The 22823-nt window shown below is 44.7% G+C and overlaps 1 protein-coding gene across 2 annotated transcripts in view; it reads left to right on the top strand.

The window, feature by feature from the left end:
• The window catches only part of LOC136578939 (succinate dehydrogenase [ubiquinone] flavoprotein subunit, mitochondrial), a 124660-nt gene that overhangs the window by 32369 nt on the left and 69468 nt on the right, over window positions 1–22823 (top strand). For both annotated transcript variants that reach the window (XM_066579148.1, XM_066579149.1), the window contains 2 exons: window positions 9181–9345; window positions 15136–15284. In XM_066579148.1, coding sequence (XP_066435245.1) covers window positions 9181–9345; window positions 15136–15284 — 314 coding nt within the window. The remainder of the gene's footprint in view (window positions 1–9180; window positions 9346–15135; window positions 15285–22823) is intronic.

The following is a 22823-nucleotide window of genomic DNA, read 5'->3' as shown; positions in this document are numbered from 1 at the left end:
TCAGGGAATATAGAAATTGTCGAGTTGTTATATTTAAGCGGGCCTTTCAGTCTGGCCTGCCGCAGCGCTGCGTCGCGATCTTTGCAGTTCAGAGTTCTTGCCAAGAATGGGCGTGGAGGGGCGCCCGGTGGCGGAGGTTTAGTCGGGACCCGGTGGGCTCTTTCGACCGTAAAGGAGGCAGAAAAGGTGTCTACTCCTAACGTGGTTTTGAGCCAGTTTTCTGCAAATGATTCTGGTTGAGAGCCTTCGGCCCTTTCTGGGAGTCCAATTATGCGCAAGTTGTTACGGCGCAAACTGTTTTCCAGATTATCTGTTTTTGTTTGGCAGAATTCTGCTTGTCTCATTGCTTTCTGAATGGCCGCCGGGAGCGGGTGTAGGGTATCTTCCATGTTGGAGATTCGATCTTCCATTTTGTGTATTCTCCCGCGTATATTCTGCATGTCTTGTCTTAATAAAGTAACGTCCGATTTAACTTCTATTTTCCCAGTGAGGGAGGACTTGCAAGTGTTTATTGCTTCTAGTAATTGGCGCATCGTTGGCTCTGGGCTTTGCCCCGATTCAATTTCGTTGTCTTTGGGCTGTTCGTGCTGAGCGCGGTGTATGTTCGGTGGATTCAGTCCGGGAGAACTCCTTTAGTTTCTCCGCTGCAGTACTGCCTTTAGCTCGGGTACTCATGATAGGTGATTGTATAGTAGGGGCTGTTAGTGAGATATGTGCTGATGTCTCTGTGTTGACACGTTTGGTTATAGGCTGGCTGTATCGCTTAAGAACGGAGGCAGGTGATCCGTTCGAGTTGTTATTAATTTCTCGAGGTATCAAATGTGTTATGCGTTGAGTCTAACTTCCTTATGGGTTTTGGTGATTGATCTGAGTTGTAGGGTAAGTCAAGTGGAAGGGGGGATTCCCACCGGGTTCCAGCTGTGTTGCGAAGAGGCGCGTTGTCACGATCTGGCTGGTGCGTCGGATGGCGGTCTGGTAAGGATTTAAGTTGTTTAAGACAGGGTTCCCCAACTCCAGTCCTCGGGGACCGCCAACAGGTCATGTTTTCAGGATTTCCATAGTATTGCACAGGTGATGTAATTATTGTCAGTGCCTCAGACATTGCCACAAGTGTTATTACCATAGGATATCCTGAAAACATGACCTGTTGGTGGTCCCTGAGGACTGGAGTTGGGAACCCCTGGTTTAAGACACAGAGGGCTTGGTGCCGCGAGGCTTGTAATAGTTAACAGGAGTTTAAGGTGTCAAAGATCTGTGTTGCGGATGTGGGGAGATGCCGTTTAGGGCTCAAATCTGTTCGGGTGGCCCGTCTCAAGAGCCGCCAAGTTGTGGTGAGTCCCCTTGTAACAGGCCGGGCTTAAAACAGAGTTACAGGGGGGAGATTGTATTGTGGCGTGGGCCCTTTGTTTGTTCGTTCTGGGTCTAGGTCAGTTCAGGGAGGCTAAAACAGGTGATTCGGCCTCCGACCCCGCTCCCAGGTGTCGTCTCCCGGCCACCGTCCCCACTTACGGTTTTGGTGCCGGCTCCGCTGGGCCGGTTCTCGGTCGGTAGGTTGTCCCACACTCAGCCCCCAGTCGGTCAGATCGCAGCCTCCGTAGGCTTCTATAGTGGGTAATCTTCGCCGGGGAAGGATAGGCAGGTCATCCCTCTCTTCACGGCTGCAGCCAGGCCGCCCGGCGGCGCCGTCTTGCGTCGGCGACAAAGGGTCTCAGCGGCGCTGGATATGTGGGGGGTAGCTAGGAGAGATGCGGCTCGCGGGGCCGCTAGGCCAAGGTGCAGGAGTAGGGTACCCAGGCACGGGGCCGGCTCCGGATCTGATACGCTCCGCTTCCGGTGTCCAATCGGAGTCGATATGTTGTTGCTCTGCGGGAACGGAAGGGGGGTAGCGGGCAGTTCAGTCGGGTAGACCGCGGTCTTCTGAGGACCCAAGCTCGGTCAGTCCGCACCAGGGGGCAGGGAAGCAGTTTCCAGCCAGGTGTTGGGGGGTCGCCGCCAACGACCGGGGCTTTACTAATCCTCGGGATCAGAAAGGTTCAGGGCAGCTGGTCTGTCGAGGGTAAGTTAAGCCCCGGTCGTTGGCGGCGCCCGCGGCAGGTAGTCTGTGCCGGGGATAAAGGAGCAGCTGCTTCACTTCACGCGGCCGCACTTAGATCGTCTAGCGGCGCCGCCTCACAGCGGCTGCAGGAAGGTCCGGCGCTCCAAACCTGGGAGGGAGACCGGGCGGAACGTGGTCTGCGGGTCAAGATGTAGGAGTGGATGCCCCCAGTCGCGAGGCCAGCTCAGGCCCGAGGTCCTCCACACTTAGCGTCCAGTCGGACCGGTAAGCGATCGCTTGGCAGCGGCAGGAAGGGGGAGTTCCGGTCAATCGGGCATCTCGGGCAGGTAGGCTAAGGTCTCAGGCGAAGTCCGATGCCAAGTGTTCCGCTCCGCAGGATAGGAGAGAGGGTCTGCTCCATCGCTCGGCCCCGTCCGTAGACTAGGCAGTTTCCCGCAGCAGTTTCCCCGGGCGCTGGTAGTGGCGGGAAGGGGACAGGGCGTTGGCGCGGTCTCGGTCCGTGGTCTCCTATAGTAGGTTCAGGGGGTTTCTCTCGTCCAAGACTTGTCCCGGTTTCTCACGGCAGGATTTAGTCTGTTTTAGGTGGTTAAATCATAATAATAAAGCCAGGATTTTGCAGGATTTATGCTTCCCCTGGGGAGCTCCTCTCACTTGCGACTCTCCATGTTGGTCGCTGGCCACGCCCCCCAGCCATTCCCTATCTTGACGACCTACTGATGAAAGCCCTAACTTGGGCGGCCAACCTGGAAAGTCTCCACATCCTGGACATTGTCAAGATTTGGATTGATCATTAACCATCCCAAGTCGCCCCTCTCACTTTCCAACATGTAGTTTTTCTGGGCCTCTCCTTCAACGTGGTTCAGGCACATATAATGCCACCAGGGAAGCTACTTCAACTCCAGAAGTAGGTGTGCTCTCTATGAACACAGAATCCTGTGTCCATTCTCCACTTCATGAGGTTGCTGGAACTGAAGGCCTCTTCCTTTTGAGGCAGTTCTGTTCAGTCAGTTTCACATTTGGACTCTCCAGTAGTAAATCCTCTCGAAGTGGGACAAGTCTGTGAGCTCCTTATATCAGAAAATCGGAGTACTTTTTGCAAACGCAGCGCTCACTTCGTTGGTGGCTGGACTCCCCACAGATCCAGCTAGGGCAATTACTAACCATTGATGCCAGCCTCTCTGGCTGAAGAGGCACATTGCAGAATCTCACAGTGCAGATTACTTGGGCCAAACAGGAATCAATTCTGCCCATAAATATGTTGGCCCTTCTGCCAATTCTCCGGTCACTTCATAATTTTGCACCGCAGCTCACGAGTCACCAAGTTCGTGTCCAAACCGACAACACAATGACCATCGTGTACATGAATCAACAAGGCGCAACAGCTGGCACCGCTGTGAGTGCGGTAGTGGGAGAGATATGCACCCACAATCCAGTAATCACAAAGATGGTGGTGGGGCACTTGCCCTTTCCCCCTCCTACCTCAAATACTTCAGAGAAACCCGTTACTGTGGCAGCCAACACTACAGCAGATGGTGATCTACTTTGCAAAGTCCAGCCAGAGAGTGCTTCTGGAGATGAGGAGAGTGTCAGGCAAAAGGTCCCTCACAAAGATAACCCTACTGCATCATGTGGCATCTCAATCTCCTTCCTCTATATCCTCTCCCTCCTGCCTGTCCAGAAGTCCAGAGAAACGGAGGCCAAGGCTATCAACACCTCTCTCCCCACAAAAAAAACAAAACACCCTCCCTGAGCAAGACCCTATAACAAGTGTCCCTGCATCCAGTCTACCAGCTACAGAGGAATTCATTAAGAACATGATAGCGGCACTAAGGGGTTCCTTGCAAAGCAATTTTAAATAATTTTTCCTCAATCTTCAATTCCTCGCTACATGAAATAGGAGAGCTCACCAACCATATAGCAAATAAAATAGAGAAACTCACCATCTCGCATAAGTCTCATAGATACGCATTACGCAATGGAAAGGGAAGTGTCCTCAATAAAAAAATAAGATGGCAGATCTGGAAGATAGGAGCAGGAGGGACACCATTAGAGGGATTCCTGAAAATATTGTCTAATTAAATATAACAGACTTTCTAACAATTTATAGCTACTCTTGCACCAAATCGCTCAGAACAGAAGCGTACAATTGATAGAGCTCATAGACTGCCCAAACAGCGATTTCTGTCAGAAGCAGTTCCACAGAATGCTTGTTATTGCAAGAATTCACTTCTTCCGGATAAAAGAAACCTTTAGGCCTCCTTCACACGGGCGACACCGCATCGCTGCACCGTATATCGCTGCGATTTTCTCACAGCAATACCGCGATTTTGTAGCGCTACAAAGTCGCATGTGACGCTACAAAATCACACGACTTTGTAGAATCTGCTACTGTAAAAAAGTTGCATCGCATCGCATGCAAACCGCGTTTTCGTGCGATGCGATGCACCAGAGAGGAAGGCTCCATAGAGAAACATGGGCTACAAAACCTCGCGGGTCGCGGGCATATCGCTGGACCTGCGAGGTTTGTGTGTTTTGTACCAAGCTACAAAACATCTTATGTGTAAAGGAACCCATAGGAAACCATGGGCTTCTCATACATGCGATTTGTAGCAATGCTACAAAATCACGCGACTTTGTCGCCCGTGTGAAGGAGGCTTTAATGTACACTGCCCGCAAGCTTATCAATTTGCCTAGTCCACACCTATATGCTGATCTGTCTCAAATCACTATCCAAACCAGGAAAACCTTCTCACCCACTACTCAAGCCGTAAGATCAGCCGGAATCCTATATAGTTGGGACTATTCCCCCCCCCCACCTTCCCCACAAAACTGCTTATTCAAAAAGACAATGCACTCCATATCATTACAACTGATGAGGATGAAAAAATGTTGGATTGATGAACATCCTTATTTCAGAAGCACAGGATGCAAACTCGATGTGGCCCAAAAACCTCCCTGGAGCTGGTCACGTCCTGCTACCTAAAGTTTCCAGATGAAGTATTTGGTCCCTACTCTAGACAACACGCAGCTGCTGATTTTAAACTGAACGTGATTTGAATAAGAGGCTGCCAAGCAAAACTCATTGATTTACCCCCAAAATATGCGGGTGGTAATACATGATCTCCTTTGTCTGTTTTATGTGTTCTACCTTTTCAGATTTTTATGTATATTTACCAACCATCACTAGCAACATCATTGATAGATAATTGCCATAAAAAAGAGCAATAGTTCACAAGCAGCACACAGGAATCTTCCTTAAAGGGGTTGTCCCGCTGCAAACGTGAAAAATTTCTCTCAGCCCAGTCCCCCATGCTAAGCAAACAGCATATACTACACGTGTAAAGCGTTTTTATATAAAGTATTTCTACTCACCACGATCCTGTTTTAAGAACTTATAAAATTCTTTTTCTAAGATGGCGCCGGTCCTTTCCCAAGGTGCACCGCGGGTATTCTCCCACAGTGCACCGCGCTTGCTGCAGCCCTACGTGCGCGCTCCCGAGACGTCTGTCACATGATGAAGTGACTGACGTCATCGCGGGAGGCGGGGACCTCTACTGCATGTAATGCCGATTCCAGCCACCCCATTGGCTGGTCGGCACGACATGCAGGAGGGAGGTGGCCGGCTGAGGGAGGAGTTAGCTACCAGCTGTTTCTTTCTTGCCATTTTGCACAAAGTAGGCCCCGGGGCCCCACGCCGTCCCCCTACGGTAAGCCAAAGGCCCCCGACAGTGCCACCAGCGCCCCCGGCAGTTACCCGAGGGCCCCGGAACTTATCCCCGGACTACCTCAGTCTCTCTAGGGCCCGAGGGCCCGACAGTCTCCCAACCCCCCCCCCCCCCCAATGTCACCCCCTGGGCCCCTAACAGTCAGCAGCTAGCCCCCTACAGTCAAGCCCCCACCCCTCACTTACCTGGTCTCTGCTGCGGGGAAGGCGTCTGCTGGTCCGGATGGTGCTTGTCCGCTCCTGCTTGTTCCTCTGGCAAAGGCTGGTCGCAGAATGGCAGCTCCAGCACGCTCACGAGAAGTGACAGCTCGTCTGCGCATATGACCTGTACCGCGCGAGCACGCTGGAGCGGCGCGTCCACAGGAAAGAAGAGGACGACTGTGCCTAAACATGTCACTTCTTAAAATGTTATCACAAAATGCAAAATTGCTGAATTTCCCCCTATAAAAGTGCTATGATATGGAAAGGCGAATGCGCTTCTAAAGAAGACCTGCCTTGTCTGCAGGAGACCACTTCAACACCAGCATGCCAGAAATTTACAAATAAAAAATATCCTCAAATTTTTATGTCATGTGCTTAAAAAAAAAAAAAAAAAAAAAAACAGGCAGGAGTTCTAATAGCATTTAGGGAAAATCTTAATTTTATGGTGTCATAACAAGTATATTAGACCTTAAGGGAAGATACATTATTTTTGTAGGAACTTTGAATGGAAACCCAATAACATTAGTAAACATCTATGCTCCAAATAATGCTGAAATCTCTTTTGTAAATAAAGTGATTGAAAAAGATCAGATAAAATGGTTGATTCTACCGCAAGTAATAGAACCTCCCCTAACCTCCTCCCTTGGCTCCACAAAGAGGCTTTGTACAACACTTTTAGGTGCCTTAACTCCTCATCTAAAGAATATACCTTCTATTTCCCATGCCACAAAACATTCTCCCGTATCGACCTCTTTCAAATTGACAGATGGGGACCCTTCCAATAATCCTAGCATCAGAAATGGGCGCGACCACTTGTTCAGACCATTCACCCATGTATTTGAAACTTGAGTAAGGGATTCCGCAAGGATTTACTAAGATTTGTTAACAACGTAACTCTACTCCAGACCCCGAATTATCAGGAAGTGATAAGTGAAGCCCTTAGAATACTTCATAATTGACTCTAGCCCAGAAATAAGCAACTTTGTGTAGTGGAATGCCAACAAAGCAATTTAATTAGAGTTTTGATATAACTGTGCTCCCAGCATAAAAGGAATAAACAGTTGTGTATTGATGATCTGTTAGATAAAATTCAACAGCAAGAAAAAACCTGCAAAATCATCCTAACTGTTACCCGGGGAAACTTACGACGAGCCTTGAGATCAATCCAGGTAGAAGACTACAGCAAAAAAGCGTGTCTACCTGCGGGCTAACTATTATTCCTCTTTTGGCATGCCTTCAAAATGAATGTCTAATCTAGCGAAACAATGTTGTGTTAAGGCTAAAATTCCATAGCTTCTCAAATCTGATAACCCCACGTGTACAATATTCCATCCCAACCAAATAGCGAGGAGTTTAATTCCTTTTATGCCAAGTTATGCAACCCAAAAGATGATCCCTCTACTCCCCAACCTAATTCAACTGTTATAAATGACTTTTTTTTTTTTAAATCGGCCTTCCCAATATAGGCAACAAAAAAATAACTAGATAAACCCATATAGCTGGCCGAAGTATTTTAAAGTCCTAGAAGGCCTTTAAAAATTTTAACTCTCCAGCTCCAGACGGGTTCACCAACGAATAGAGCAAAATATTTTCCCAGTTTTGGCCCCACATCTTACATCTATATTCAATGAAGCCATGATCAAGGGAAATCTCCCAGGAGAAATGCTGTAAGCTACTATAATAACTATTCCTAAAGCGGGGAAACCCTTTGATAAGCCTGCCAACCATAGACAGATATCACTACCCAATTCAGATAATAACATTTACTCAAAAATTTCAGCTGCAAGGCTTCTCAGAATATTGCCAGATTTAATACATAGTGACCAGTTTGGATTTACCAGAGGTAGACAAGCAGCTGATGGCACGAGGAGGAATTTGATTGCTGCTATGGGGTCCAGTTGGGTGCCTTTTCTCCCCTCTAGCCCTGCATGCAGAGAAGGCGTTCAATAAACTCTGTGGGGGTTTGCATTTGCTACCCTGTAGAGAATTGGAATTGGAGAACATTTCCCACAGGCAGTTGAGGCCCTTTACTCATCTCCATCAGCCAGGATTCTGGTAGATGGGGCCTTATCCACTGCTTTCCATATAACTAATGGAACGCATCAGGGATGCCCTCTGTCCCTACTATTTCTTCATAATAATTTTGGAACCATTAGCAGGACTGCTTAGAAGTACTCCCGAGATCAAGGGCTTCCCACTTGGACAACATACCATTGGCCTTTTTGCAGATGACATGCTCATCTGCAAAACTGATCCCCTAAACTCCTTGAGGAAGGTGAGAGCAATCCTCTCCCTATTCAGCAAAGATTCTTATTACAGTTTAAACATACATAAATCACAAATATTGGGTATTAATGTAGTTTATTAATGTATTTCTAAAAGCAGTTATTCAGAGTGAATTTCCCTTTCAATGCAACCTGAAATCTCATATCTAGGTCTAAAGTTATGTTACCCACTGTCAAATATTATATCTATTAACTTGGGTCCTCTGCTTGCCTCTACTCCAAAAAGAATTACTACTCCAAATAAAGTATGCTGCGTTCTTTTTTTTACGCTTTCATTTTAAGCAATTTTGACATGCTAATGTGATCGGAATAGTATAAGGCAATGTAGTTGCGAGTTACTGCATATCACACAGGCATACAGGGCCTGCGTAATACATGGTAAACATACGTCCGTGTGAACCTGGGCTAAACAGAAGTAGTCAGATCCTATGAGCTGCGAGTAGACTCACTGATTTCAGCAGGCTGCCCCTTACACAGATCAGTTTAGTGGTTTTGTACGTCTTACTTTTTGAAGCTTTGCTGGGTTGCACTGGACTTGAGGCAATAAAGCTCAAGCGCTGCTGAATAAGTTGGTGCTATACAAATAAAGATTATCATTATCATGCATAATCACACAGACTCCTTTATGTTTGCTTATAAAACACAATCTGCTGCTCTGCTTCTTTCTCTTTCAGCTTCTCCTGCCTTTTCAGGCTGCTGTAACCTGATCAGTCAGTGACTTTCAGATTTAGTGGTGAATTCAGAAGGAGTAAGCATTTTGTGGGGTGGAGCCTAATAAGTGAGGAAAAAAAACATTTTTCTCATGAGTTCTATTCCCTAGTTTGTTCTATTTGCCTGTGCTATAGCTTTATGCAGAGTTTGTTGAAGGTACAGTGACCACTTAAAGAACATGTTTATATACCTTTTTCTGGCAGCTTGAAAACTACGGAATGCCTTTTAGCAGAACCGAGCAGGGGAAGATCTACCAGCGTGCTTTCGGAGGGCAAAGCCTGAAGTATGGTAAAGGTGGCCAGGCTCATCGCTGCTGCTGTGTAGCAGACAGGACTGGACATTCATTGCTACACACTTTGTATGGAAGGGTAAGGGAAAGATTCCAAAGGTCTGTTTTAATTTTTTAAATATATACCTCGTGTCATCTACCGTATATACCGGCGTATAAGGCGACGGGGCGTATAAGACGACCCCCCAACTGTCACCTTATACGCCGGTATACAGTGGAGAAAAAAAAATAAATTCATTACTCACCTCCCACGGTGTTCTGTCGCGCTCCGGCAGGATGTCGCTCGCTCCGGCAGGCTGTCGCTCGCTCCTCGTCCCCAGCGCAGCATAGCTTTCTGAATGCGGGGCTTGAAATCCCCGCTTCCAGAAAGCGAATACACACGCCAGCAGCCATGACATCATTGAATGGCTGTGATTGGCTAAAGCACACGTGGCTTCAGCCAATCACACTATTCAATGACATCATTGAATGGGTGTGATTGCTAACACGTGCGCCTTCAGCCAATCACAGCCATTCAATGATGTCATTGAATAGTGTGATTGGCTGAAGCCACGTGTGCTTTAGCCAATCACAGCCATTCAATGCTGTCATGGCTGCCGGCGTGTGTATTAGCTTTCTGGAAGCGGGGATTTCAAGCCCCGCATTCAGAAAGCTATGCTGCGCCGGGGACGAGGAGCGAGCGACAGCCTGCCGGAGCGAGCGACATCCTGCCGGAGCGCGAAAGAACGCCGTGGGAGGTGAGTAATAAATTTTTTTTTTTTACACTTTTTTTTTTTTTTGTATTACCGGCGCATAAGACGACCCCCGACTGCAGAGCAGATTTTTCGGGGTTCAAAAGTCGTCTTATACGCCGGTATATACGGTATATAAAATCATAAATGAGGATGCAAGTGTTTCTCCCATTATATGAAGGAAGGAAGCTTGGAGTTCAAATTCCAAATGGCCTCCGTTTCATCTGTTAGAAGCTGTTCTCTGGGAATGATTGACAGTAGTACTGAGCCTGTGACGGGCATGCAGAGAAAATCCTGACTCCTATTCCAGTCTATACTCAGGACTTCCTTTGTATACGGCACCCGGAACGTCTCGCAGACATTACTGTGAACAGGACATCTTGTGAAAACATTGCTGCAAGCGGATGTTCGGCGGGGCGATAAGGAAAGACGCCCACTGGGGGCACGGGTTTACCATTTATCAATATGGGCCAGTGGGTGCACTATTACGGTATCAAATGGGGCCACAGAGGGGTGGCATATATAGGGCACTTATTTAGTGGAGATACTATTACTATGGGAGGGTCGGGGGAGGGGGCGATACTGAGAGGATGGCGTAGCGTTCACACGTAGCTGATTTCCCAGAGCTGAAAAAAATCTGCAGTAAATTCGCACTAAAATCTGTCAAAATCTGCATCTTTTGTTGCGGGTTTGCTGCAGAATTTACCTCTTCAGCCTAATTTTAAATTGAAGTTGTGTTTTTTTTCTGCGAAACTTCCTCAGTGGGTTTGTTGATTTTTCTAGCTGCTGAAAATATACAGCAACTCTGCTACATGTTAATGCACTCTCGGTCTTATTATTGTGGTAGATAGGTATAACTTTGTGTGTAAAATGTAAATAAGAGTTAAAAAAAAAGCAATGATTTGGATATCTCAAATAACCATCTTTTTTTTTTTTTTCCACAGTACACAACATATCGGGGGGGGGGGGGGGGGGGGGGAGGGAGATATATTCCACTGCTTAAAAAAACTTAACTCATTTAGGAATAGATTGCTGCATTACATCTCACAAAAGTTAGGCCGGGCCATATCTCCCATTGTTTAGCATCCCCTCTTCTGGGAAGTGAGGAGACCAATTGCTGGAGTTTTGGGAGAGGAATGTCCCATTTTTGTCTGATTCTAGTCCTGTGTCATCTTTGCTGGTTTTTTTCATTTCATAAAGCTCAAAATATTTTCTACTTCCAGTTCGGCACCCATTCAGCTGTTGTAATGGACACAGTATGTGGTTTAGTATTACCTTGGGGAAATGGGCAAGGACTTCCCTGAAAGACGTTGACTGGATGGCGCATATATTCTACAACCTCTACATACTGCTCAGCATTGGTAGCATGAGCTGCCTATGCCTTAGGCACTAATGCACAACCATCCCATCAGAGATGCGGGACTGTGCGCTGATAAACTGGATGGGTCCCTCTCCTCTAGAGTCCACAGGACATGACGTCTGCGGTTTCCAAAAATAATTCATCATGTGATGTGCTTGGATGAGAAAGCTGAACTATATGAAACGCAGATCCAGGAGCTTGAACAGAGTCCTCCTCTAGTTGTGGGGGAACTGTCCAAGCAGTTGGAGCAAACTGAAAAGCTGAAAGATATGTTAAAAAGTGAATGTATGAAGCTCACCCAAAAGGTGAAGGGGTTATTGGATGACAAGTGTGCATCTGAATGCAAAAGAAATGCAGTAGAAATGCAGCTTCAGAAGTTACAAGAGCTGTGTGAGAAGGTGAAGAGACTGCAGGTGGAGCTGGAAGCTCAGATTGAAGAGTCTCAGAGGCTGATGCAAAAAGAGATGCAGCAGAGGCTTGCTCTTAGTGCACTCCTGAAGACAGTGCAAGATGAAAGAGCTAAGTTCCTCAAGCAGTTAGAGAAAGATGCAGAAACTAAAAGAAACCTGTCAGAGCAGATTTCAACACTTCAGGCCCAGGTGCCATTTATGGAAAAGGAAATGGCTGAGAACCCTGCATACTGGGTCGCTGGGGAAGAGCAAGAGAGCGAAAACCTAGAAGAATTGGAAGCTGTAAATCGGCTGTTTTTCCCCCTCATACTGATGTCTATGATGAATTAGAGAAGTTTATAGTGAGCCTTCAGCGGGAAGTAGAAGATATCAGTGTGGAGCTTGGTTACCAATGGCAGATGGTGTCCAACTGGAAGAAGAAACAAGATGTCTAAACAGTGGCTTAATGAAGAGAAAACGGCTTTACAAGCGAGTATGCACAGAAATACAAAACCTCTGATGATAGAGGTTTAAATTGGCACCAAGACAGATGCTGAAAAGAGAACACTGATACAGGAGAAGCTCAAAAATGTGTTCCAGCAACCAGTAGAAGGAATGGAGACCTTGTTGGAGAATATTAAGAAAGAGACTAAAGCACTAACCTTGACATGCACCCTGAAAGTGGTATCAGAGGAAAAAGCGAAGTTTCAAAAGTCTGTTAAGTTAAAGGGGTTGTCCCGCGAAAGCAAGTAGGGGTATACACTTCTGTATGGCCATATTAATGCACTTTGTAATGTACATCGTGCATTAATTATGAGCCATACAGAAGTTATTCACTTACCTGCTCCGTTGCTAGCGTCCTCGTTTCCATGGTGCCGTCTAATTTCAGCGTCTAATCTCCCGATTAGACCCGCTTGCGCAGTCCGGTCTTCTCCCTTCTGAATGGGGCCGCTCGTGCCGGAGAGCTGCTCCTCGTAGCTCCGCCCCGTCACGTGTGCCGATTCCAGCCAATCAGGAGGCTGGAATCGGCAATGGAACGCACAGAGCCCACGGTGCACCATGGGAGAAGACCTGCGGTCCACCGTGGGTGAAGATCCCGGCGGCCATCTTCGCAAGGTAAGTAAGAAGTCACCGGAGCGCGGGGATTCGGGTAAGTACTATCCGTTTTTTTTTTTTTTTTTTTAAACCCCTGCATCGGGTTTGTCTCGCGCCAAACGGGGGGGGGGGGGGGGGGGGGCTATTGGAAAAAAAAAAACAACCCGTTTCGGCGCGGGACAACCCCTTTAAATGCAAAGGTGAAGCTCTGGGAGTCAAAAAGTTGTGTTTTAGTGATATTCAGAGATCAGAGAGGTCTAGGACCCAGTTCAGCTGGGAAAGAAAAGAAAAACACCGGGTGTTAGGCAGAGAAACAAAATAATTATTGTGTCCCGCCTACACCTGAAGTCCAAGTTCGCCTTTCAACAGTTTCTTTAGTGCAGGGCCTTCCGTAAAATCCACAAAAAACATATAGTTGTGTGCATCTATTGCACATCCATGTTTTTATGGAGAGCAGCAGCACAAAAAGTTCCCCAAAGCTCTTCTGAACAGTGGGGATATAACAAATAAAAACAACCAGAAAAAAAACTTTCTTTCAGCTGCGCTTCAATACTGACCCTTAATATATGGGAAGCAAGCTACTAAAAACACATGTTGATAGTAAGCTCAATTTTATTCCCTATAAAAACATATACATTCAAGCAAAAAAAAAAAAAAAAAGAAAAAATATAAAATGGGTAAAATAACTAAGCAACGCGTTTCTGCGTCAACTGACGCCTTTATCAAGCTAATATCACCCGAGGTGGAACGCAGGAAGGCTAGAGGACCTGTCAGATGACGTAGCAGGTCTGTGGGAAACCCCGCCCCTCGCACACACACACACGAGGTTAGCGTCCAGCGTGATGCAGGAAAGGGAGCAGATGTACCATATCGGGGCGTATGATTAAGGTATGTTCTATATATGTGTATATATATGTGAATGGGTAGAAGTGATTATTAGCTTGATAAAGGCGTCAGTTGACGCAGAAACGCGTTGCTTAGTTATTGTACCATATATATAATATATATATATATATATATATATATATATATATAATATATTATTTTTTTTTGCTTGAATGTATTTGTTTTTATAGGAAATAAAATTGAGCTTACTATCAACATGTGTTTTTAGTAGCTTGCTTCCCATATATTAAGGGTCAGTATTGAAGCGCAGCTGAAAGAAAGTTTTTTTTCTGGTTGTTTTTATTTGTTATATCCCCACTGTTCAGAAGAGCTTTGGGGAACTTTTTGTGCTGCTGCTCTCCATAAAAACATGGATGTGCAATAGATGCACACAACTATATGTTTTTTGTGGATTTTACGGAAGGCCCTGCACTAAAGAAACTGTTGAAAGGCGAACTTGGACTTCAGGTGTAGGCGGGACACAATAATTATTTTGTTTCTCTGCCTAACACCCGGTAAGTAAGATTACCGAAAGTTTTCATTACTAATTTTTTCCATGGACATGGCGCTCTCCCTAATTTGTGTTTCTTTTTGATATGTAGTGTAGATGGTTCAAAATCTTTGCAATCCTTCATTTGAGGAACATGTTTCTTGTTCTATAAGTTTTAGACTGTTTTTCAAAAATTGATAACCTCTGACCATCTTTGCTCCTGAGACTCTGCCTCTCTAACACGCTCTTTTTATGCACAGCCATGTGACTTTGTAGAAAATTGTCACTCCAGCTTTTTTGCATTAGTATTACTTTTACAGCCTTTTGTTGCTACCATCATTTTATCTTTTTAAATTAAATGTAAAGAATGTATTGCTTTCCCCTCTAATATGTGTTCTATTGTGAATAGAATATGATTACTTGGGATTCACATATCATTACATCTTTTTTTTCATTACATGTATAATTGGCTCCTAAATTCTTTAGCTCAGTAGCCATTGGCTCCTTGGTAATTTCTTTATTCCGGAGCCCTGCCCTTTTAACATTGAACTTCAGTTTACCAAATGTGAAATGTTGGTGAATGTGTTTATTATGAAATTGACACGTTTCATATTTTTCTGCTGCAGCTTTAGACTATGCCCCTTAAATGTACGGTGTGCAGTACTAGAATTGAATTAGTTTAAATTGTAAATGCACTGCATGGGTTCATGGCTACTGCAGTTCGGCAGGCTTGATGTGTGACTGCCAGTGGCAGTCGGGATTCTTGCGAGAAGTCAGAAGTGGTTTGTAAGCACTTCTGTCATCTCTTGTAGCCCAGGGCCTTTGAGCATGCACACGTAGAGGACTCCAGCGCTCATCGTATGTTGTAGCTGATGAAAGAAGATGGCAACTGCTATAATCAGGTCTTTCCTTCCTTCAGTCTCTCAGATACGACACCAGCTATTTTGTGGAATATTTTGCCTTGGACCTCCTAATGGAAAATGGAGAATGCCGTGGTGTTACTGCTTTATGCATGGAAGATGGATCTATACACCGTTTTAAGGCAAAGAACACCGTTATAGCTACAGGGTAATTTATTTTAATGAAATTGAAAGTTTTGGCTGGTTTGGATCACCAGTTATTGTATCATTGTCTCGCCAGCCAGTGGCTGAAAGGAAAATGTAGTTGGCTTTATAATTTAGATAATTGCTCTGGTTAGAAAGCCACCTTTTTGTTACAACCACGAAGCCAAACAATATAGTGCACCCAGATAGAAATGTCGGATTGCTGCAAAACTCAACCTGCAGTTATGTTTGAGGCTGATATGTAAATGATTACAGTTATAGTCTGATTAAATACTGTGTTTTGCCATCAGAGGCCTTAAAAATCCTTCCTCTATTGCCCTTTAACCCATTCCCGCTCCAGGGCGTAAGTTTACGTCCTGGGAGTAGGGTACGTCCCGCAAAAGGGCGTAAACTTACGTCTGGGGATGGCGCGAGATCACATATGATCCCGCAGCGGGAGCCGGCTGTCAGTCACAGCCGGCGTCCCACTGCAACAGCAGGGGGGCATCGGAGATGCGACCCCCCCCCCCGTTAACCCCTTCCCTGCCGCGATCTAAGTAGATCGCGGCAGGGAAAGAGTTCACAGAGGGAGCACGCTCCCTCTGTGTCTTCGGTCGGCTCTCGCGATGTTATCGCGAAAGCCCGGCCTGTCGCCATGGTTACAGGCGACACTGGCGTCCTGTGTTACCAGTGCCTGAGATCGCTGTATAAGCGATAAGGCATGGCAGAGCAGTAGCTCTGCCATGCCTTATCACAACGTTCATCAGGGCTGTGGTGAAAGTCCCGTAGAGGGACACAAATGTTGTAAAAAAAACAAAGATTAAAAAAAGTAAAAAACCCATTTTTTTAAAATGCTTTTTCTCAGAGTAGCATATAAAAAATAAAACCCCACATATTTGGTATTGTCGCGTCCGTAACGATGCGTACAATAAGTTGCACATGCTTCTGACTGTGCACGGAAAAAAGCGTTTAAAAAACTGAGGCAAAATGCTGATTTTTAGCATTTTGCTTCACTAAAAACGCAATAAAAGTGATCAAAAAAGCCATATGTACCCCAAAAAGGTACCAATAAAAACTACAGCTCGTCTCGCAAAACATAAGCCCTCATAGAGCTCCGTACATCAAAAAGTAAAAAAGTTACAGGACTTTGAATGCAGCGATTTAGAAAAAAAAATTCCAAAAAAATGGTTTTTATTGCAGAAAAGTGAAAAAACCTTAAAGTAAGAATTTTAAGTAGAAGAATGAGATTAGCGTTCCAATGTGAGGTGGAGAAAATGGCAGGGTGAAGAGAAGTAGAAAGAGAAGGAGAGGGAAATCCAATTGGACTCACCTCAGACGTACCGGACCCTGTGTAAGGTCACGGTGCGTCTAATGATCCTGGAAGGCAATAATATCCACGGTAGAAGTTATGGTGTCATCAAGGGATCCTGATCGCTGGTCAAAATGACATCCCAATGGGGGAGAGCATCGCAGGGTGACTCTAGGTAGAATGTATACCAGAGGCGGCAAAGGCAGTAGACAACAAATTAGAAAAAACCCCCGTGCTCCAATAATCGGATAGGTGAAATGAGAAGGCAGAAGGAAGTTACTTAGCAGGGGTGTCAGTGCAAATGACACCCCTGAAAATCCAGGTCAGCTCGTAGAAATAAGTCTTGTTCAAGTTATGACGTTATAAAGCTTCTTTATTCACAGGGTACAACGCGTTTCGGCTGAAACATCAGCCTTTATCAAGCAACCTGCTACCAATGATGGTCCAGTACATACCATGTATTACCATCCTCTGCTTTCTATCTCCGAGCCAGTTATTCACCCAGATACACACGTTTTTGCCCAATCTGAGCTGTCTAATTTTATATAACAGCCTATTATGTGGCACGGTGTCAAATGCTTTAGAAAAATCCAGATATACGAGATCAATAGACTCTTCTAGGTCTAGCCTAGAACTTTATTGTAGAAGCTGATCAAATTGGTCTGACATGATCGACCCCCTCATGAACCAATGCTGATGAGGAGTTATAGCGTTGTTTTCCTTGAGGTATTCTAGAGTGGCATCTCTCAGAAACCGCTCAAATATTTTTCCAATTATTGAAGTAAGACTTACCGGTCTGTAGTTACCAGGTAATCTTTTAGACTTTTTTTTTTATATATTTGGCACATTGCTTGTGTTATACCATGCTTGTGGTACAGCCACGATCTCATTGGTGTCCCTAAATATAAGAAATGGTGGTCTATCTATCACGTTACATAGTTCCCTTGGGTGTATTCCATCTGGGCCTGGAGATTTGTTGTTTGTTTTTTTTTTCTTTTTCTTTTTTTTTTAAACTTTAACTGTCTCTGCACTTCTCCTGTTTTAGGCATGCAATACTTAGCGGGTGGGAGGGGGTGTTAATTTTATTCCCTTTCACCTTTCCCACCCCGTCATGCTTTCAGTGGAGAATATGGAAGAAGTAGAGGACTCTGCAACCATATCTGTTACACAGTTGAACAGGCGCTGGTACCTTCCTCATAAGAGAAAATAAAATCATAGAATGGTAGAGTTGGAAGGAACCTCCCAGGGTCATCTGGTGCAACCCCCTGCTCAGTGGAGGATTCACTAAATGATCCCAGACAGCTATTTGTCCAGCCTTTGTTTGGACACTTCTGTTGAAGGAGAACTCTCCACCTCCTGTGGTAACCTGTTCCACTCATTGATCACCCTCAATGTCAGAAAGTTTTTTTTTTTTTTTTGTTTTTTTTTCTTCCTTCTAATAACTTTTTTTTGTGTCTCCTCCCTTTCAGTTTTATTCCATTGCTTCTAGTCTTTCCATGTGCAAATGAGAATAGGACTGAACCCTCGGCCCTTCAGATATTTGCAGACCGCTATTAAGTCTCCTCTCAGCCTTCTTTTTTGCAAGCTAAACATTCCGAGAACCTTTAACTGTTCTTCGTAGGACATGATTTGCAGACCGCTAACCATCTTAGTAACTCTTTTCAGAATTTGCTGCAGTTTGTCAGTCTTTCTTAAAGTGGGGTGCCCAGAACTGGACACAGTATTCCACATGAGGTCCGACTAAGGAGGAGTATAGGGGGATAATTACCTCATGTGATCTAGACTCTATGCTTTTAATACATTCCAGAATTGTGTTTTACCTTTTTTCCCTTTACCATTGTTGACGCATGTTCAGTCTATGATCTATTAGTATATCCAAGTTTTTTTTCACACGTGCTGCTTCTTAGCCCTATTCCTCCCATTCTGTATGTGCTTTTTTAAATTTTTTAATTTTTTTTTCCCCAGATGTAAGACTTTGCATTTCTCCTTGTTAAATACTATTCTGTTAGACGCAGCCCACTGTTCAAGCTTTTCTAGATCTTTTTTCTACTCTCTCTTTGTTAGTGTTAGCTTTGTGTCGTCGGCAAATTTGATCAGTTTCCCATCAATTTCCTCCTCCGGATCACTTATAAAAACACAAGGATAGAGCCTTGGGGTACCCCACTTGATATATTCTTCCACTTGGGATGTGCAGCCATTTATGACCACTCTGAGTACGATCACTCAACTAACTGTGAATCCACCTAACAGTTGCCTTGTCAACCCATATTTGGTCATTTCAATAAGTATGGTATGAGATACTTTGTCAAATGCTTTACTAAAGTCAAGATCTACTATATCCACCGCATTTCCCTGATCAACCCAGATGGTGATTCTGTCCTAGAAGGAAATTAGATTAGTCGGGCATGACTTGTTTGTCACAAACGCGTGTTGGCTCTGGTAATTACTCCATTTTTATCCAAGTACTTGCATACATGCTGTTTAATAATTTGTTCAAAGATCTTTCCCGGTATAGAAGTCAGGCTCACAGGACTGTAGTTTCCTGTATCCACCTTCTCTTTTTTTTTTTTTTGAAGATGGGGGACAACATTTGCCTTTTTTCAATTTTCCGGGACTTCTCTTGTTCTCCAGGAATTTTCAAAGATTATGGCGAGAGGTTCAGCGAAGTGTTCCCTCACCATCTTTCGGCTTATAGATGGCCTGTATTCTTTTATTCCCCCCGATAGCACAGGGAAGATCAGTTGATGTTTCATCTACTTTCTGAGAGAAAACCAATACCAAATAGGAATTTAAAAATTCAGCCTTCTCAACATCATTCTTACCCAATTCACCATTTTCATCTTGTAAGCATCCAATAGCATCTTTGACTTTTATTTTGCTTTTGACATGCCCCCAAATCTTTTTATTTTTTTTAATTTTTTTTTATTGCATTTGGCCTCTTTTGCATCAATTTATTTTCAGCTTGAGCTTTTCTGACACCTGCCCTACAGTTTCTGCAGACCACAGTATATTCTTATTTAGATATTTCCCCCTCTTTCCATTTGATAAGCATATTTTCCTTATGTGTGCAAGTTCTGTGTTCACCAATCCTGGTCTCTTTAAATGCTTCCCATTCTTCCTTCTCTTAGGGATTGTTAAAGGGGTTGTCCCGCGAAACAAAGTGGGGGTATACACTTCTGTATGGCCATATTAATGCACTTTGTAATGTACATTGTGCATTAATTATGAGCCATACAGAAGTTATTCACTTACCTGCTCCGTTGCTAGCGTCCTCGTCTCCATGGTGCCGTCTAATTTCAGCGTCTAATCGCCCGATTAGACGCGCTTGCGCAGTCCGGTCTTCTTCTTTTCTGAATGGGGCCGCTCGTGCCGGAGAGCGGCTCCTCGTAGCTCCGCCCCGTCACGTGCAGATTCCAGACAATCAGGAGGCTGGAATCGGCAATGGGACCGCACAGAAGACCTGCGGTCCACCGAGGGTGAAGATCCCGGCGGCCATCTTCGCAAGGTAAGTAAGAAGTCACCGGAGCGCGGGGATTCAGGTAAGCACTATCCGTTTTTTTTTTTTAACCCCTGCATCGGGTTTGTCTCGCGCCGAACGGGGGGGCTATTGAAAAAAAAAAACCCGTTTCGGCGCGGGACAACCCCTTTAATGATTTTGTTTGAATAATATCCTTTCACAATATTTCCCAACCTTTTTGGACATTTCTGTCCTAAAGAACATCCAGCCATTGGATTCTTCCCGTCCTCTTTCTGAGTTCATTAAAATCCTGCCTTTCTGAAATCCAACCTTGAGGTCTGAGTTTTCTCAGGTCTACCTCCCCTTTTTTATCCAACATTCAAGAATAGCATGATCACTGCCTCCTAAGGACACGGTCACCCTTACTCCCTCAACCATTTACTCCCTGTTGGTAAGAATTAGGTCCAAGATAGCAGATCCCCTTGTTTTCTCTTTGACCTTTTTTGAAGATAAAGTTATCAGCAAGAGCGGATAAGAATTTGTTGGATTCATTGCTTTTACCTGAGAGAGATTCCCAACAAGTGTCTGGATAGTTAAAATCTCCCATAATATGTCATACTTTTTTGAGAGCTAGGCCGTCTGATGTAGAAAGAGTTCATCAATATCTTCTTCTTGTCTAGGCGGCCTATAGTAAATGCCTACAATGGTGTCCTTTCTGTTCTCTCCTTATATTCTTACCCAAACAGTTTCTACAGAACTACTATGCTCTGAAGCTTGAATCTCTGGAGATGAATGTTTTTCTAACATACAACGCAAAATGGGAATATAATACTAAGAAAAGTGTCTTGAATAGTGGTAGCTGTTAAAGGAGGTGTAGATCTGCCTGATCCTGTCCTCTTCTAATGCACATGGCCTACTCCTTACAGACTAGTAGCTTTTATTTGCAGCCTCATCAAGAAGGTTGTCCTCTGTTGGGTTCATCGTCATCTATGTTCTGCTTGTGCTGCACTTTGTTTTTTTTTTCCACCTTTCTAGATCTGTTCAAGTGACATACCTAGACCATATAGCCCTCTCATACCCCCCCCTTTTTTTTTCCTTTAGCTGACGGAGGAGGATGATACATTTAGTGATAATGTTAGCAAACATAGGACATTGGTGCAGTTGCTCAACGTTGTTTTCAAAAGAAAAAGATGTATAGCTTCACTTTTATGTTGAAATTATAATGTCCATTTCTACATCCTGTGAAAAGAAGTGTTAGGCGTGAAGCATAAGACATAACTGAACATGTTTGGATTAGGTCCAATCGTTGCATTGATAAACTTTAACAATCAACATAAAATTGTAAAAGAAACAGAGAGGGTAGGGGGGAAGAGGGATGGGGTAGGGGAGGGAAGTGGGGGTAGATGGAGTATCAGCACAGATGGTTAGGTGGGGTAGATTCGTGTCCATGGGTTCCATTTATTTAAATATTTCACGTAGCATCCATTTTTTAGGGCATATAATTTTTAATATAAGCTATGGTCATAAAGCGTCTGAATTAGTTCTGGGATAGTGGGGACGATGGAGGTCTTCCATTTTCTTGAGACCAGAAGTTTGGCAGTAAGGAGGATGTGTCCCACCAGGTTTCTCATTGGGTTAGGAATAGTCTTATTGTCTGTTAGAAGGATGGCTAGTTCTGGGGATTTGGGGATGGTCATTCTTGTGATTTTTCTCAATATAGAGAAAACCTCATCCCAGAAAATTGCAAGTTTTGGGCAGCTCCAAAATATATGGCAAATATTGCCTGTGTGGCCGCACCGTCTCCAGCAGCGGTTATCTAGTGCCACCGGGGTGAGATACCACCTAGCCAGGACTTTAATATGGACTTCAAGAATATTTGAGTTAATAGTTGCTCTGTCCGCCCAGGTGAAGGCCGAGAGCCACCTATCCTGTGAAAATCTTTGTCCTATGTCTTTTTCCCAATTAAGGAGGTGAGCTAGTTTTACATCTCTCATGTCTCCAGAAAGTATGTCGTAGCAAACTCCTCTCACCAGGGAGCTAGACGTCGGAGAAGAATTGTTAAAGATTTTCAATAGCTCGTTTGTGTATACCACTTTCTAGGGTTGGGCAGTCTGTACCAGGGACCTAACCTGGAGATACTTCAACACGTCTCCTGGAGACAGATTGAATTGTTGCACTAGTACTGGGAAGGGTAAGATGTCACCGTATTGCAACACATCCCCCAGGTTTAAAATTCCCCTCTCATCCATGACTCAAGACGCAAATCAGGAATAAAAAATTCAAGGGTTGATATTGGAATATCTTCAATGGTTTTTCCTGAATGCGGGCTGGTTTTTTGAGCCAGCCAGTTCCATGAATCTAGTGAGGCCAGCATGGGCGGGGAAATAGAGTGAAGGTTGTGAATTGAGGGAGTGGATGGAGAAAGGGTGGTGATAAGGGAGGCCAGAAGAATGGGGGGGGGGGGGGGCTTGTCAATTAATTGGGTCCCAATTTGAAGTTGTCCCAGTGTCTAGTTTTGGTTAATATTAGTCGCATGTAGATATGACCACAGGTTCGGGACTCCCAAGCCACCTTGTTTCCTGTTGAGGTAGAGTATGGATGCAGCAACCCTCGGCCTCTTCCCCCTCCATATAAAATCGGAGAGTTGCTTTTGGAGCTTTGAAATTTCTTGTCTAGGAATCGGGAGAGTAATTGTATGGAAGATATATAGGATTTTAGGAAGAATCAACATTTTGTAGAGTACGACCCTACCTAGCCACGTCGGTTCTCTGCTTGCAAGGGATCCGAATTCTACTTGA

This window comes from Eleutherodactylus coqui, chromosome 9, assembly GCF_035609145.1.
Source record: "Eleutherodactylus coqui strain aEleCoq1 chromosome 9, aEleCoq1.hap1, whole genome shotgun sequence".
NCBI lineage: Eukaryota > Metazoa > Chordata > Amphibia > Anura > Eleutherodactylidae > Eleutherodactylus > Eleutherodactylus coqui.
The sequence above is the reverse complement of the archived record's forward strand: the minus strand, read 5'-3'. Positions and strand labels throughout refer to the sequence as shown.